Consider the following 15,581-nt stretch of genomic DNA (forward strand, 5'->3'; position numbering starts at 1 on the left):
TGGTTCTTGTGCTTGTTGTCTCCACTAAGCCAACTCCCCAGCCTCTTAAGCTTTGGTTAAATTGCTTGCCGCTGTTATTAAAGGCATGGGTCAGGGTTGGCACAGTATACTGAAGTTTCCAGGTCCTTGTGTCCCAGGATGCAGAACCATACTAGGGAAACACAGTGAAGCAACAGAAACAGAGAGTTTAAAGAGAAAGATTGGGAATGGACTCCGGTGCTGGGGAAAGAGCTCAGAAGCACTGGAGTCTCGTGGCCCTTGGAGGATCGTTTCCATAGCACTCATCTTCTGTCACTTTGTGCCTTGTGTGCTCCTCTAGTGAGCTCTGTGGGTGTGTGTGATGTGTGACTTGGGTAAGGGAAGGTTCTCCAGACTGTGTCAACTGGCTTCTTTTGTGTTAATCTTGCTGTCATTCTCTCCCCATCCTATCCACTGCCACAACTACCCCACTAAGAGCTGTGGTCCCAGAAAGCTCTTTGGGGAGCAGAAGGGCAATGGCCAGTCAATGTTCTGTAACATCTTCAGTGCTGGTAGAAGACAGAATCCCTGTAGCAGAAGCTGGCTGGAGACCTTCATCACAAAGAATTTGGTATGAAACTGCATGCACTCTAGAAGACACAGATGTTTACCGGCTTAAAACAAGGTTTGTACAGGTGAATACAGGGCCCTCGGAGCCCAGAGAGGACATTAGGTCCACGAAGCTAGAGTTAGGACAGTTGTAAGCAGCTCTGTGTGAGCACTGGGAATTGAATCCCAAGCACTGAGTCGTCTCTCCAGGCCCTAATTTAGCTTTAAAACATTCCCAACATCGTGTTTGTATATAAACAGTGTGATTCCATGCATCCCCGGCTTCTCTTATCCCCTCCCACACTGCCCTCTCCTCCTCCTCGCTCCCCAACTAGCCCCTCTCCTCCCTTCAAGCCTCTCCTCCTCTTCCTTCTCTTCTGTACTTCCCTCCCTCCCTTTGTCATCCTTTGGGTCCTATAGTCCTTCCATCCCTTCTTCCACGATGTTCCTTGGATCTTGGAGAGGGTCACACAGTAGTCCCATTTAGGGCTAAGCACTCAGTTGCTCCTTTACTATTAGCCCTTTGGCCAGCTATAGATCCCTGCTTTGACCATCTCTTTAAGATTTTCAGGCTGCGCTGTGTAGCCAGTAGTTCGAGGGATACTACGTGGGAGAGAATTACCAGGACCTTGGGAGTCGAGGGAAGCATCCCTCTCATCTGCCTTGGGTCCTCAAGAGCCAGCGGTTGTAGCTCTGCTTCCCAGCCTGCCTACGCGCTGCTGGCAGGTCTGCGCACAGTCCAGGAGAATTGGAAATCGACTGCTTTGAAAGTCCAGCTCTTCTGCAGTTACCTTGTCTGGGGTTTAAATCAATTGCCTATTTTGGCCTTCTCCTAGGACCAAGGCCCTGCTTTGAGCACGTCAGAGTTTATTTCTCGTACATGAACGGCAAGAGATGTAAAAAGGCCTGCCTCCTCAAGAGCTCTAAAAATAGTCCAAGCCATTGGGCAGATAGGCCCAGGGAAGGAGCTGGCTCGTGTGAATAGCCAGCTTTGCCTTCTTTTGTTTTAAATCCAGTTCAGGTTAAGAGTGAGAACAAGTGGTCTTTCCTCCCCCATTTGGATTACAAGCTCAAAGGGACTGTCTTATTAGCTGGAGAATTATCCCCAACCTTCCTGGGATAGGACTGTCTACAGTACGTGAACAGAGGAGACTTGAGAGGAATTAGGGTATGATAAATAGAGGTGAACATATCATAGATGACATATTCTGATAGAAAGTGAGGAGCATAACAAATTAGGAATGGCTTGGCCCCAGCAGCCTGCAAAGTTGATGGGCATTAGGACCCTGTGAACCTCAAAGTCAGCATTTGTGGTGCCAATGGCCAAGCTTGGAGCTGCATCTGTCTGAGTCGGTCTTTCCAGTCTTCTGCCTCGGGTAACTGGGAAGGTGAAAGGAAGGAAGAAATTATGGAAGAAAGGAAGACAGGACTGTAGGAGAGAATGCCAGCCAAGCAGGAAAGTCGGTGTCATGCATGTGGACCCGCAGCACCCATGTGGGCACTGCTCCTTCCTGGCCTCTTACCTGTAGCCACTTAGGTGTTTGTGTGAGCTTGGGCCCCTGCTTATGATGTGGCATTCGGCACAGCTGCATCCCTTCATCTCGTAGACCAGCACCGGGTGGCTCTGGGTCCTGTCCGTGCCTGCAGATAGACCACCCTCAGCCCCCAGGCAGGTGCCTGTCGGTTCTGAAGGCTTGGCAGCCGCCAGCTCAGGCATAAGCTTGTTTGCCTCTGAATAAGCTTAGAGAAGATCCCTAGGGCAGGAGAAAGTTTTAGGAGCACCCGCTCTGCTCTGGGCAGCAGAAGCTGAGGGGAGAAAAGGCGGAGGGAAAAGGAGAGGTCCCTCACACTAGCCCCCAGAAAGTGAAAGGGGGTGCACAGAAGAAAAGAAACAGCTCAGGCCCTGCTCCCTGGCTGTGCCAGCTATCGAAGGCACAGGAGGGCTGTAGGGAGGGCAACCATGAGGTTTCCAGGTTCTCATGTCCCAGGGCAAGGAACTGTGCCAAGGACCCATGGTAGGTGACAAAAACAGTTTGTTAGGAAAACAGTTTCTGAGAATGGGAGCAGGCTGGTGAGCAGGGTCAAGCGTCCTGTAACCTTCTGTAGGCTTTTACACAGTACCTTCCATCTTTGTACATTCAGGCATTTCTCAGCAGGCTGTGTTTATTACGTATGGCTTAGGTAGGGAAAGCTCTCCAGCCTTTTATGCCAAGTGGCCTCCTTTCATACGTCAATCTTGATGTCTCTCTGCATGCCTTTATTGTTCTGTTATACAATCTAACAACAGACTTGGTATGTACATGGGGTGTACAAGAACGTAAACAAACACCATCAGTAATATCATGTTAAAACTGATCACCGATCGTGTTTGTTTACTATTATAAACGAGGGTGTGGCTGTGCATGCCTAGAATCTCAGAACCTAGGAAGCTAAAGCAGGAGAACTCTGAGTTTGAGGCCAGTCTGGGATACCTAACAGGTTCCAGGCTAGCCTGAGCTACATGTGAGACTCCATCTTGAAAAACAAAGAGGTAGATATATGTTAAAATCTTCAAAAATCTACATTTAAAAGATATTTACTGTGTTTCATTTGTGGCACCATGCTAAGTTTTGAGAATGTAGCAATACATAGTTAGTTTGGTTTTACTTTTGTTAACACAGTTTGGAGCATTTAGTACACTTACCAAAGTGGGGCCATATTTGCTACCGTGTATCCTACTTTCTCTTGCATTGTACAGCCTTTAAATAGAACTTTAAACCCCCACCCCCCACCCCCATGGCTCTTCTGAGGCAGAGTCTCATTGGTAACCCACACTGACCCAGAACTCATTCTGTAACCCAGGCTGGCCTCTTGTGAGGATGCTATTACCTAAGCCTCCCAAGTGCTAGGATTCCAGATGTGAGCCACCGTGTTCCTCCATTTCCTTAGTCGTCTTACTTAATGCACTTTTAAATAACTCTTCAAGGATCATCAGGCAGCTAGTGGAAAACAACAACAACAACAACAAAAACAGATCAAAGCATTGACTTCAAGAATCTTACCTGACCTGTGCTTGTAGTTCTGAGAAGGAAGTTTATTGGGGCCCTCCATGCGGGCAAGCCTGTGAGTGGATGTGGTGGTTTGAATGAAAATGGTCCCCACAGCTTGATATAGTTGAGATTTTGTCATCAGAGAGTGGCACTACTTGAGAGAGATGTGGCCTTGTTAGAGGAAGTGTGTCACTGGGGGTGGGCTTTGGGGTTTCAAAAACTCAGGCCAGGCCGGGGCATTATCTTTTCCTACTGCTTGTAGATCTGGATGTAGAACTCTCAGCTACTTGTCCAGCACCATGTCTGCCTGTGTATCTCCAAGCTCCCTGCCGTAATGATCATGGACTAAACCTCTGAAACTGTGAGCCAGCCCCAATTAAATGAGTGCTGTCCTTTACAAGAATTATCTTGGTTGTGGTGTCTCTTCACAGCAATAGAACACTGACTAGGACAGTGGAGCTCCCAAAGAGAAACCCCAAGTCCACTTGGATTGACTTGACTGTCTTTCAGAACTGGTGTGAGAAAGGCCAAGACCACAGCAAGAGGACCCAGGAGAAGCCAAAAGGGGGCCACTCTGACCAGGGAGACAGACAGGTGAGGCAGACTTCCCAGGAAGTAAAGTGCTAAAGGTGTGTGCTAAGCTCTGAGCTAGGGAACATTCTAGACCTGAGCAGCCAATGGGAAGATATCATGAAAGGACTTTGTCCAGTACAAGAAAGGAAATAAAAGAAGGAATTCTTTCTCCCTCTTTTGTCAATATGAAGACAGAAAATATTATATTTGAAATCAACTTGCCTTTAGCTGCCGTTTGATGTGTCCTGTGATTAGCCCACCCATGTTCTGCAGAGGACTGCAAAAGCCATGCTTTTGGCTGTGTGCCCAAGTGACTTGTTCCTCTGGAAAAGGTTGTGGAGCTTCAGACATGGTGGTCCTAAAAGAGTTCATCACCAGGCGCTGACATCTATTGGATCTCTAACCTCCTGAATGCTAAGTCAAAGGTCAAATGGGTTATCTGGTCCAATCCTCATTGATAAAAGCCATCTGTACATCAGTGAATAGAGACACCAGTGCTGTGTCAGAAAGTACTGACCCAGATTAGAGCAAGCAAGGCATTCAAGATCTTTGCTCTCTGTAGGAAGATGTTGAAAAAGGGGGCTTGGAGGGGGAATGAAATATATTTGGGAATTGACATGGCCATGAGAATATGTGTAGGTGTGTTTGAAAAAAAATATAGGAATGCTTTTAAAGGCAAAATGAGGATTCTGTAAGTTATTTTGAAGTAATTCCTAGCTGCAAGGGTTAATAAGAAAAGTGGCCTCCACTTGAGGTTGACAATGTAGTTGTCTTTGCAGCATTTTCTGTGCGAGCTTGAGCTGCGTTTGCATTCTGAGAGAGTCTGTTCTAAGTGCTATCAGATACACATGTGTCCTGGTTGGTTTTTCAATTTTATTTTTTTGTCAGCTTGATGCAAGCTTGAGTCATCTGAGAAGGGCAACCTCAGTGGACAAATCGCTCCCACCAATGGGTAAGCCTCTAGGGCATTTTCTTGATTATTAATTATTAACGTTGGAGGGTTCAGCCCACTGTGGGCAATACAATCATTCCCAGGCAGGTGGTCCTAGGAGAAAGCAAAGTGAGCGAGCCACTAGGAGCAAGCCAGCAAGCAGCGCTCCTCCATGGCCTCTGCTTCAGTTCCTACCTCCTGGCTCCTGCCTTGAGTTTCTGCCCTGACTTCCTTTAGTAACAGAGTCTGACCCGAGAGCTGTTAGATGAAATAAAGCTTTTCCTCTCGTAGCTTCTTTTGGTCACAGAGTTTATCAAGGCAAGAAGAAGCCTTCAGCCTGATGCAATGTTTTTGTCAGGGTTTCACAGAGGGGACTCCATTCTGATTGTGAGCACATTCTTTTGTCATTCAGGCCCTTCAGCAACAGCTGAGCCAGAACAGCAGCCAAGCTCTACGCGACTCTAACCTTCTCCTCCCAGAAATCATTACATTTTTCCACACCCAAGGAAGTCTGTTCCCACTGAGCGCATGTTGCTCAGTGCATCCATTTGTAAGAGACGACTTGACTCACGCTGCCCCAGGTCATCACTGATTCAGGAGTGACTGGGTTGGTAGCTAGCAGACTTCTCCCAGACTAATGAGAGGCAGCTTCCTAATGAGGCCAGGGCTGGGTCTGGACGCTGACAGTGCCCTTGAAGTGTGCCTTGTCACATGAGTGGGAGGCAAATAGGAGGACTCCTTTAGGTGTATATAGGCATGAACCGACAGAGGGGCTGAGACTGGAGTCAAGGCCAGAGAACTCCAGGAGCCACGGTGACCTTCCAGAAACCAGAGCCCCACCACCTCTATCTACCCTTACACCCCCAGACCTCCCTGGATCCTGCTTGGCACACGCTCCTGCAGGTATGGTTTATCTCTAAATTGACCCACGTGTCTCTCTGTTGGCATAAGTATGAGTCCTTGCTGCCAGGGCATCGTGTGCAGTGATGTCGTGGTATGTGGGAAAGCTTCCAGTGAGAGCAAGTTGAAGAATGTGTCAGTTTCATAGTATGCCAGCCCATGCTGGTAGGACACATGCCTTCATGGGTTCTTGGGTACCTAGAGGGCATGTAGGATGGGCATAGGTGGGGGCAGGAGACTCAGATAAGCAGCTGAGCAGCTGGTTATGCTCTTGAATGAGCGTGGCTCTAAACTTCAGTGTATCAGTTCAGTGTGATTCAAGGTCCCCATCAGTTTAGGACTGGAATCCCACCCAACACTGGATCAAAGTAGAGCTGTTGAACTGGCTGGAGATGGTGTTTCTTGGGGGAGAGGCTGACCACATTTTGGGCTGATGGCCCTGTACAAGGCTGATTTCCGGATGCTGTCACTTGCCTGGGGTAGACAACTGCTGTTCCTTGGAGAAAAGGCACGATTCTAGGGGCTGATAGACAGGCAGTGTCTATCCAGACTAACTAACTAACTAACCAACTACTAACTTATTAACTCAGACTAACTAAAAAACTAACTCAGAACAAAGGCGCTTCTGTGGAAAGCAACACAGACTTCTTTATCCTTCCCCATAATTGCTGCTATTTGGCTGTTCTTTGGAGTCCCAGGAAGCAGGGACAGAGCCTGTGTACTTTTTCCCCTGGTACACAGGAGGTGCCAGTTTGTAAATTATCAAGCATGTCTTTGAAGAGAGCAAGTGAGCCAGTAATGAGATCTCTGGCCTTGCAAGGTATGTGAGGGGCAGTGCCCCTGCAGGAATGGCAGAGGAAGCAGAGCAACCCTGGGCTGAGGATCTCTCAGATGTGTGGGTTGTGGAATCTGGCAAATCCAGGCTCAGAGCCACGTGCCTCCAACACCTGAGGCTGTGTTCTCATGGAGAGCCACCTACCACCTTCCTGACCCACTTTTCAATTTCCTCACAGCTGTGACAACACCTATCCCTGCTTTCTTGGGCCTGTGGGAAAACTGAGCTTCCTCATGGAAGATGCTCTGAGCTTGGTGGCTTCAAGGCCACAGCAAAGCCAGTCAGCCTTGCATAGCCTTAGGGAGACCCAAATGAAATTGTTGCTTTACAGTCCTTTCTGATCTACTGGCGGTTTCTTGCATTAAACATGGTGGTGGCACCTGTCTCATTGCTGATCTACACTGCAAGGTTTGGCTTATATCCCTGTGTATCCATCAGCCTCTCCTAGTCCCATCCAGGTTCATCCCCTGTTGGTGGAAGGGGCCTCTGTGGCTGCTCAGCCTGCTGCTTGCTCTGAGTTCAGAGAAACTTTTGTCCAACAGTGAACAGTATTTTAGGAGCAGACTAAAGTCCAGCATCTGAGTTTGGTGTGTGTGGAGTAGGGTGGAGGGGTGTGTGTAGGCCAGAGGTCAGCCTTGGCTGTTATTCCCCAGGGTCTCTCAGGGTCACTCATCCTTGTGCGAGGCTTGGCTGCCCAGGAAGTCCCAGGGATCGGCCTGCCCCTGCCTTCCCAGGGCTTTTTACTTAGTGTAGAACTCAGGTCCTCATGCTTTCAAGACAAGGGTTTTCCTGACTGAGTCATCTCCACAGCTTCAAGAATCTAGATTTTTGCCTCTCTTCCCATTGCATCAGCTGCTGGAAGCAACTGCCACCATTTGGAGGCAGAGCTGTGCCAGGGTGCCCCAGAGGGCCCTCGAGAGGCAGAGGATGGGGTTTGGAAGTGACCTTGAACTCAGCTCATCCACTTAAGCATTGGTGACCATAGTACTGATGTCTACCACATGGGGAGTGGTATCAGGAGGATTAAATGGTGAATAAATATTTGTAAGTTTTAAAATTTGTAAATACTATTGACAAGAATTTCTGGAATGTGCTGACTCTTAGAGAGCACAAGGCATTTTTGAGGACCCTCTGGATATTTGATATTACTATCATTATCATTATGAGAGATGTGGGGGTTGGGAAGTTGTTAGTGGGTGTTTGAGTTTGGCCTGAGGGGGTGGATGAAACACTTCATGCTGACCTTGAAGTCCTTCCTCCGTGCCACCTTCCCCAGTCCTGGGCTCAGTCTTGTCTCTGATACACAGGGGTGACTACTTAGAAGGATTCTCGGGATGAGTAGGTTGATACTGCTACTACAACAGATCCTACTGCTCTGCTGCCTCCATTCCATCGTCTTCCCAAAACAGACATCACTCTGAGCTTGCAGGGGGCCGGGCATCTGTGGATTAAGTGAAGTGATCACTGTCAAATGCTCAGCCAGACCCTGGCTTTGGCAAGCAAAATATAGATATTGGGAATAATATTGTCCTTTTCATCCCTGATCAAATACCCATTACCTCATAACAGGCTTCTTGGCTTGTTTCTCTGGTCCATACCAGCTTCCCAGAATACCACATGACCCTGTGATGGGAACGACTACATTTGCTCCATCTTTAAGGAGGCCAGAGACTAAAGGAGGAATCTAGAAAACAGCTATGGAAACTGTGGAAACCAGGACCCAGCTTCCCACATAACCAGCTTCCCACTGACCAGGCCTATCCTAGTTTGCTTTCTGTTGTTGCAACAAACACTATAACCAAAGACAACCCAGGGAGGAAAGGGTTTATTCTGTTTACACTTCCCCATCAGAATCCATCACAGAGAGAAGCCAAAATAGGACTTCGAGGCAGGAACCAAAGCAGAGGCCTTGGAGAAGCACAGCTTACTGGCTTGCCTCCATGTCTTGCTCAGCCTGATTTCTTAGACAACTCAGGCCACCTGTCCAGGAGTGGAACCACCTATTGAAGGCCAAGCCCTTCCACATCAAACACACTGATCAAGAAAATGCCTCCATAGACATGCCCACAGGTCAGTGTAATACGGGAAATTCCTCAGCTGAGGTCACTCTAGTTTGTGTCACGTTGACAAAAACCGGCCAGCACACACTCTGATTATACCGCTTCTGCTATCCTGTCTGTGGAAGACCCCACCACCACTTTGACCACTATTGCTTATTTCATCCAAATCTTCACCCAGTCTCTCATGGAGAGCGGCAGCAGGCTCATCTACTTTCAAGAACTTCCTTATAACTGATTAGATTGGATATATTACCTGCTTAAAAAAAAAAAAATCCCAGAAACCTTCCGCTGGCCCATAGGCTAAAGTCTTAACTCTTGTAGCCAATAAGGCCATTGTTAATCACTGTGGAACACAACCCAAACTGCACTGAAGTGTCCCCACATAGCCACTAGGATGACTAGAATTGAAAAGACATAACAAGTGCTGGTGACAGTGTGGGGGGATTGGGACTCCCTCCATACTCACGGAAAAGATGGATGTGGTAATGTTGGTGTGCATAAGATTCAGAAGCAGAGCAGTGGGAGAGTGCTCTCACAGAACGCTGAAGCCTGTTTCATCCCCAGAACTGTCAAGCATTGCATAAGCCAGATGTGGATGAACATGCCTGCAATCCTAGTGTTTGGGCTGTGGAGGCATGAGTTTGCAGTCATTCCTGGCCACGTACTGAGTTTCAGACTAGCCTAGGCTGCCGCCTGAGCTACATATAAGAGATCCTCGCTCAAAACAATAAGTAAATGAATAAATAATGACATTCTGACACATGCCGCAACGTGAATGAATCTGAGAAAGAACATGTTAAGAGGGAGAAGCCAGACACAGGGACCATGTACTTTTATAAAATGTACATAACATGCAAAGCCAAAGAAGAAGAGTAGACTGGTGATCTCCTGGGGCTGCAGTTGGGGTAGAGCAGAGTGACTGCTGGCAGTTACAGAGTTTGCTGTGGGGGTGGGGAGGGAGAAATGGAAACAGTCTAGACTTGGGCAGTGGCGTTGTCTGCACAGCCTTGGGGTGATCCTTTGAAATCACCGAATGGCTCTTTGGGAAGCTGAACTGCAAATTACAAGATATTATGCATTCCTTTTGAAAATGGAGAGTAGTCCATCTCTGTGGGATGGACCATCCAGGAGATGTAGTCACTAGCTGTGGCCAGAGGCCTCCATCCTTCTCCCAGACCCCACTTCTCGTCTCTCTAAACCATGAGCCACTAGCTCTTGCCCCATCGCCGTGCTAACCCCACTTGCCCTCTCTTAGGGTTTGTTCCCCACTCCTGCTGTGGCTCTAAAGCCATATCCCCATCTCTTTGAACCTCTAGGACTAGTTCACAGTCTTTTTCTGGTTCCTCCTAACGACTCCTCAGGCTCCCTTTCCCCTCTCAAGCTTCTCTGTGGATGCCCTTGGCAAACCTCCCACACTGTATACCAAAGACCAGCTCACTGGAATGGAGAAAGTTTGGGCCCCAGGGACATCCCAAAATCAACATTTAAATCTGATTATATGGCTACTGCAGAATTTTTATTCAGGAGTAGTTTTTCAGTCCTTGATCAAGTTTCTAAGTTTCAATGGCATCTTTTTCCTTTTTCTTTTCTTCCTTTTAATTGTATTCAACTCTTTCCTATTAAATTTTATGATAGTTGTATCCATGGAGGGAGATTATAGTCTGCAGGCCCAGATTTTGTATTGTTTAGTCTTTGGTTTTCTGTTTTATTGTTGTTGTTGTTGTTGTTTTGAGATTGTCTCCATGTGGCCCAGGCTGGCTTTGAATTCCAAACACTCTTCCTGCCTCAGCTTCTCATGTGCCAAACTGCAGCCATGAGCCACCAAACCTTCAAGTCTTCATCTTAAAGCAAAGATTTGTCTTCACACACTGAACATTTTTTTCCTTAGCTGGCATCTGCCCTTCTAAATTGTGTTCTGCTGCACTGTCCCGGTAACATTCCTTGTGACTTGAACAACAGGATGGTAGACTATACCTCTCACAAAGGGTTAAAAACAAGCTTTAAGTGAACGATACAGTTCATAACATATCATATATTAACCCAGAGCTTAAACACATGGGTAAGACTTCATAGGGAGCTGGTGGTTCCCTTGGCAGCAAGTTGGTTGGGGTTTCTGAAGTCATTACCCTCAACAGGAGGGAAAGCAGTCAATGGGACAGAGAGAAAAGGGTAGGGGAACTGAAATAAAATCTCAGAGTTGGCTCAACAGGCCCTGAGGGTCTCATTCCAAGCCAGAACATGGGGCCATCTATTTTTATGTTCTGTGTAGGTAGATCACCAAATCCAGCCTCTGTTGAGAATAAGCTTTGGCAACTGGTCTCTCAGCACCCAAGGGTGGTTATTCTCGTCGTTCTGCCAACCTCTTCATCAACCATAGTTACCAAGTTGTCCCCTGCCTTCCCTGTTCTCCTCAACAAATATTTATTATTGTTCATTTCCTCACACCTCTAGGACTCCTCTCAGCCCCATTAGTAGGTTGAGCTTATCTCTCCAGATCCACAGCCACCCCCTGCCTGCCTCGGGGCGGCACCCACACAACAAGGGCAGCTGGTTTATCAGCCGCAGGCAGCTGGAGCAGCAGAGCCTGGGGAATGGAGGCATTTTTTCCTCTGGAACAGCTTTCTAGGGCTCTGGAGTTATAAAAAGGCTCCCATGTGTCATTCCCTGGCAGTTGGACAGCTGCAGAGCGCCACTCAGCAGGCTCCTCTACTCAGGCTTAGCAGCTGATGGTTCCACAAATCTGTTGTGAGGGGAACGGTTGACTTATGGCAAGAATCTAGTACACACTTTTCTATTCTTAGATGGGGTGCTGGCAATGCCACAGCACAACTGGCAAATGGGGGTTGGGGATATGAGAAAGGACACAGAACCTTCGCAGAACAGGCTACCCAGACAGGACTCCGTGTGCCTTTCGGATGAGTGCCACCTGTATTGGATGACCCTGGCCCTTCACACAAGTATGACAGACAGCGTGTGTTCTCTTTCTGCCCAGATCTCAGGCCCATGGCGACCTGCTCCGTCCTGCAGAAGGAGACCCTGTTCCAAACAGGAGTCTACACTTACAGAATCCCTGCTCTGCTCTACCTGAAGGAGCAGAAAACCTTACTGGCCTTCGCAGAAAAGCGAGTGAGCAAGAAGGATGAGCATGCAGAGTTGATCGTCCTGCGAAAAGGAAGCTATGACGCAGCCACACACCAGGTCCAGGTAAGGCAGGACCCATCTGCGTGGCTCCAGCTGGGATGGCTAGACACACACCCATGGGAGGCCCGTGAGGTGACGCCAGCTGTAGAGCTCACAGAACACGGGCTCAAGTCCATCTCTTGGTGACTGAGATGTAGATGGAATCTAGCACACCTGGGAGAGACCTAGAAACCCATATAGGGACAGGGTGGCAAGGGTTCCAGTGCCCAACCTGGACATCACTTGGATTCAGCACGTATTTCAGCACGTGACTGGCTGAGTTTCCCAGCATCCTTGAAAGCCCAAGAAAGGAACATTTCATTGTCATTTAACAGGGGTGGTACCTTTTGAGGGAAATTAATCTGGAGGTTTGGGATTAGATGATTGTGCGTGTCATAACATTATTCTTATCACAGCTACATGGTGGTTATCCAAAGTATGCCATGAAAGTTTCCTTTGACTGGCACCGAATTATTATACAGCATAGCACTTGAAGCAGATGGACCTGAATTCAAGTCCTGTGTCCATTCTTTATCCAAGGGATGATCTTAGGCAACTAGGCCTCTCACTTTTGAAGTATGAAATGGAGCTAATGACACTTCTTCAGTATTTGGAGATTAAGCAACACAGTGGGCATCACTTGTCTTTTGTGTGACTTCTGTGTCTTTTGGGGCAGTGATGAGGAATAGCAATAGACATTGTGGCTATACAGGATGTAGCAATGGCAGCAGGGAAGCTGAGTTTGACTCTTCAGTATTTCTGAGCCCATTAGGACAGTATCAGAAATAAGTGATTCAGGGTGACCCTCATTTTCTGTCTTGCATCAACCAACCTGTCGTGGTCTTTGCCTTTTAAGAATGCTGGACCAGCCATCTTCCTGCTGGCTGGTGTTAGGATGGTGAACGATGGTGTTAGGCATGGTTCCTATCATTACTTACTTTTTTTAAATTTACTTGCTCATGTGTATGTGCATGCCCTTGAGTGAGCTGGTATCCTTATTCCATCATGTTGGCCCTGGAGACTGACTCAAGTCTTCACATGCCTCTCTTGCTGAACCAGCTGCTGGCTCCAGACTTACTTTTGTGTCTCAGGGGTCCAGCACATCATGGGAGCTTTGCAAACATCCGTTAATGGGAATCAAAGCAATGGAGACTTCAGGGAGGAAAATGGAGAAGGAGGGGGGGTGGAGAAAGGGAGAGGATCCTGGCTCCTGCTGCTCTGGGGGTGGGGCGGGGGTGAGCAATTGGTGGGTAAAGTAGTCCCTTTGTGGCCTTTGACTCTATCCCTAAGATACATCTGCCCGGGAGTAGCTCCTGCCATTGTCAGCAGCATTTTCAAGTTTGTGTTTCTCCTTCTCCCCTCTCCTCACACACAGTGGCAAGCTGAGGAGGTGGTGACGCAAGCCCAGCTGGAGGGCCACCGCTCCATGAACCCATGCCCCTTGTATGACAAGCAAACAAGGACCATCTTCCTTTTCTTCATCGCCGTTCCCGGGCAGGTATCGGAGCACCACCAGCTCCACACCAGGGTTAATGTCACCCGGCTATGCCATGTCACCAGCACTGACCATGGGAGGACCTGGAGCCCCGTCCAGGACCTCACAGAGACCACCATCGGCAACACCCACCAGGACTGGGCCACATTTGCTGTGGGTCCTGGGCACTGTCTGCAGATGCGAAACTCAGCTGGGAGTCTGCTGGTACCTGCTTACGCCTACCGGAAACTGCACCCTTTCCAGGCACCTGCCCCCTCTGCCTTCTGCTTCTTCAGCCATGACCATGGGCACACGTGGGAGCTAGGCAACTTTGTATCTGAAAACTCACTGGAGTGCCAGGTGGCTGAAGTTAGCACTGGAGATCAGAGTATGGTGTATCTCAATGCTAGGAGCTTCCTGGGAGCCAGAGTCCAGGCACAAAGTCCTAACAATGGCCTGGATTTCCAGGACAACCAGGTAGTGGGGAAGCTTGTAGAGCCCCCCAGAGGTTGCCATGGAAGTGTGGTTGCTTTTCCCAACCCCACCTCGCAGCCAGATGCCTTAGATGTGTGGCTACTCTACACTCACCCTACGGACTCCAAGCAGAGGACCAACCTGGGTGTGTACCTCAACCAGAGGCCACTAGACGCCAAGGCCTGGTCAGAGCCCACCCTGCTGGACACAGGCACCTGTGCCTACTCAGACCTGCAGAACATGGGGCACGGCCCTGATGGCTCCCCACAATTTGGGTGTCTGTATGAATCAGATAACTATGAAGAGATCGTTTTCCTCACGTTCACCCTGAAGCAAGCTTTTCCAGAGGTATTTGGTGCCCAGTGAGCTCATTGCTTGTGGCCCAAATGGCTTCCTTGTACCTCAGAACACCCAACTCTCATTCCCTCCAGCATCCCCTGGACTTTTGGGTCTGGCTCTTGGGTCCCTTCCTCGCGAGTATGCAAAGACCTTGGTCTCTTGACTCTGAAAACTTTGTAGTTCCAGACTCTGCAGTGGGTTCTATCTCCAGCCCAGAAAGCAAAGAAGCCTGGCTTTCCCCAGCCTGTTGACAGGGAAGATGAGGATAGGACATACAGAGGCTGTCATTCTGCACATCAGCTGTCACTACACTAGCTTAGCCTGCCTGCTTCCCCACTCCTAGTTTTCAGGTGAATGTTAATAAATTACCCAACCTATGTGTGTATGTGTGTGTGTGTGTGTGTGTGTGTCCGCCCCCTTGCCAATGCTTTAGAGTAAACAGCATGAGAACACTTTGTTGAACCAGCTAAATCATTACATTAATTTCCAAGGAATGTTCTAACAAACTACCTCCAGCTCAGAGGTGGGAAACATTTCCACAAACCTCAAGCTTGCAGGCCATATTCTCTGGGTGCCCCAGAACAAGGTCCCTTCTTGCCTCCTCCACATTCTGGTGGCTTCGGCAGCTCCTGCCATTCTTCACAGCTCATGACTGCATCCCTACATCCTTGGACTCTGTCTTCACATGGCTGTCTCCTCCTGTGTTCTCCCCTCTGTCATTCAAGACACACGCTGCTGGGTTTAGAGTCCACCAGATGACCCAGAATGGGCTCATTCCCATTGTCCTTCATGACACCCACAAAGATTATTTTCCTACGTCAAGTTACATTCACAGAGGCTGGGCATTAGTTGTGTCTTGGGGGCCCTCACTCCAGCCTCTGGAGACAGACTAAACGTGGTTTTTCCATGCAGGTGATATGGCTGGAGGTAGGAAGGTGGTTCTGATGGATTGGCAAGTTTGGAAGGATCAGGGGCAGGCAGGGGGTGGGGCCTTTGGATGCATATTAGAAGTATAAGAGACTGTTTTGGGGTGCTCAAGGCTGTGGTGACGGGAGAGCCGTGTGGCAGCAGAGGAAGGGCTTAGGAATGCTAGGCTAGTACAGTTCTTAGACCAGATAGCAGAGAGAAATCCCTCTCAGACTGTCTCGAGGGCTGACCAATGGAGGAGATGGGGACCTCTCTCTGGTCCCCTAGGACTGTTAGAGGCCCCTGTGCCCTC

The 15,581-nt window shown here is 48.6% G+C and overlaps 1 protein-coding gene across 4 annotated transcripts; it reads left to right on the forward strand.

The window, feature by feature from the left end:
- The first annotated feature begins 1,890 nt into the window (after positions 1-1,890).
- On the forward strand, positions 1,891-15,356 carry Neu2 (neuraminidase 2). 4 transcript variants are annotated; one of them, XM_060368796.1, is made up of 5 exons: positions 1,891-4,190; positions 5,058-5,121; positions 5,513-6,003; positions 11,888-12,099; positions 13,451-15,356. In XM_060368796.1, the coding sequence occupies exons 4-5, from the start codon at positions 11,899-11,901 to the stop codon at positions 14,387-14,389; spliced, it is 1,140 nt and encodes a 379-aa protein (XP_060224779.1). In that variant the 5' UTR covers positions 1,891-4,190; positions 5,058-5,121; positions 5,513-6,003; positions 11,888-11,898; the 3' UTR covers positions 14,390-15,356. The 4 variants fall into 4 exon arrangements, with proteins under 4 accessions (XP_060224779.1, XP_060224777.1, XP_060224778.1 ...); XM_060368794.1 differs by lacking the exon at positions 5,513-6,003 and having other exon boundaries at positions 1,891-2,061; positions 4,107-4,190; XM_060368795.1 differs by lacking the exon at positions 5,513-6,003 and having other exon boundaries at positions 1,896-2,027; positions 4,107-4,190.
- Positions 15,357-15,581: the final 225 nt, after the last annotated feature.

Source organism: Meriones unguiculatus, chromosome 15 (genome assembly GCF_030254825.1).
Source record: "Meriones unguiculatus strain TT.TT164.6M chromosome 15, Bangor_MerUng_6.1, whole genome shotgun sequence".
NCBI lineage: Eukaryota > Metazoa > Chordata > Mammalia > Rodentia > Muridae > Meriones > Meriones unguiculatus.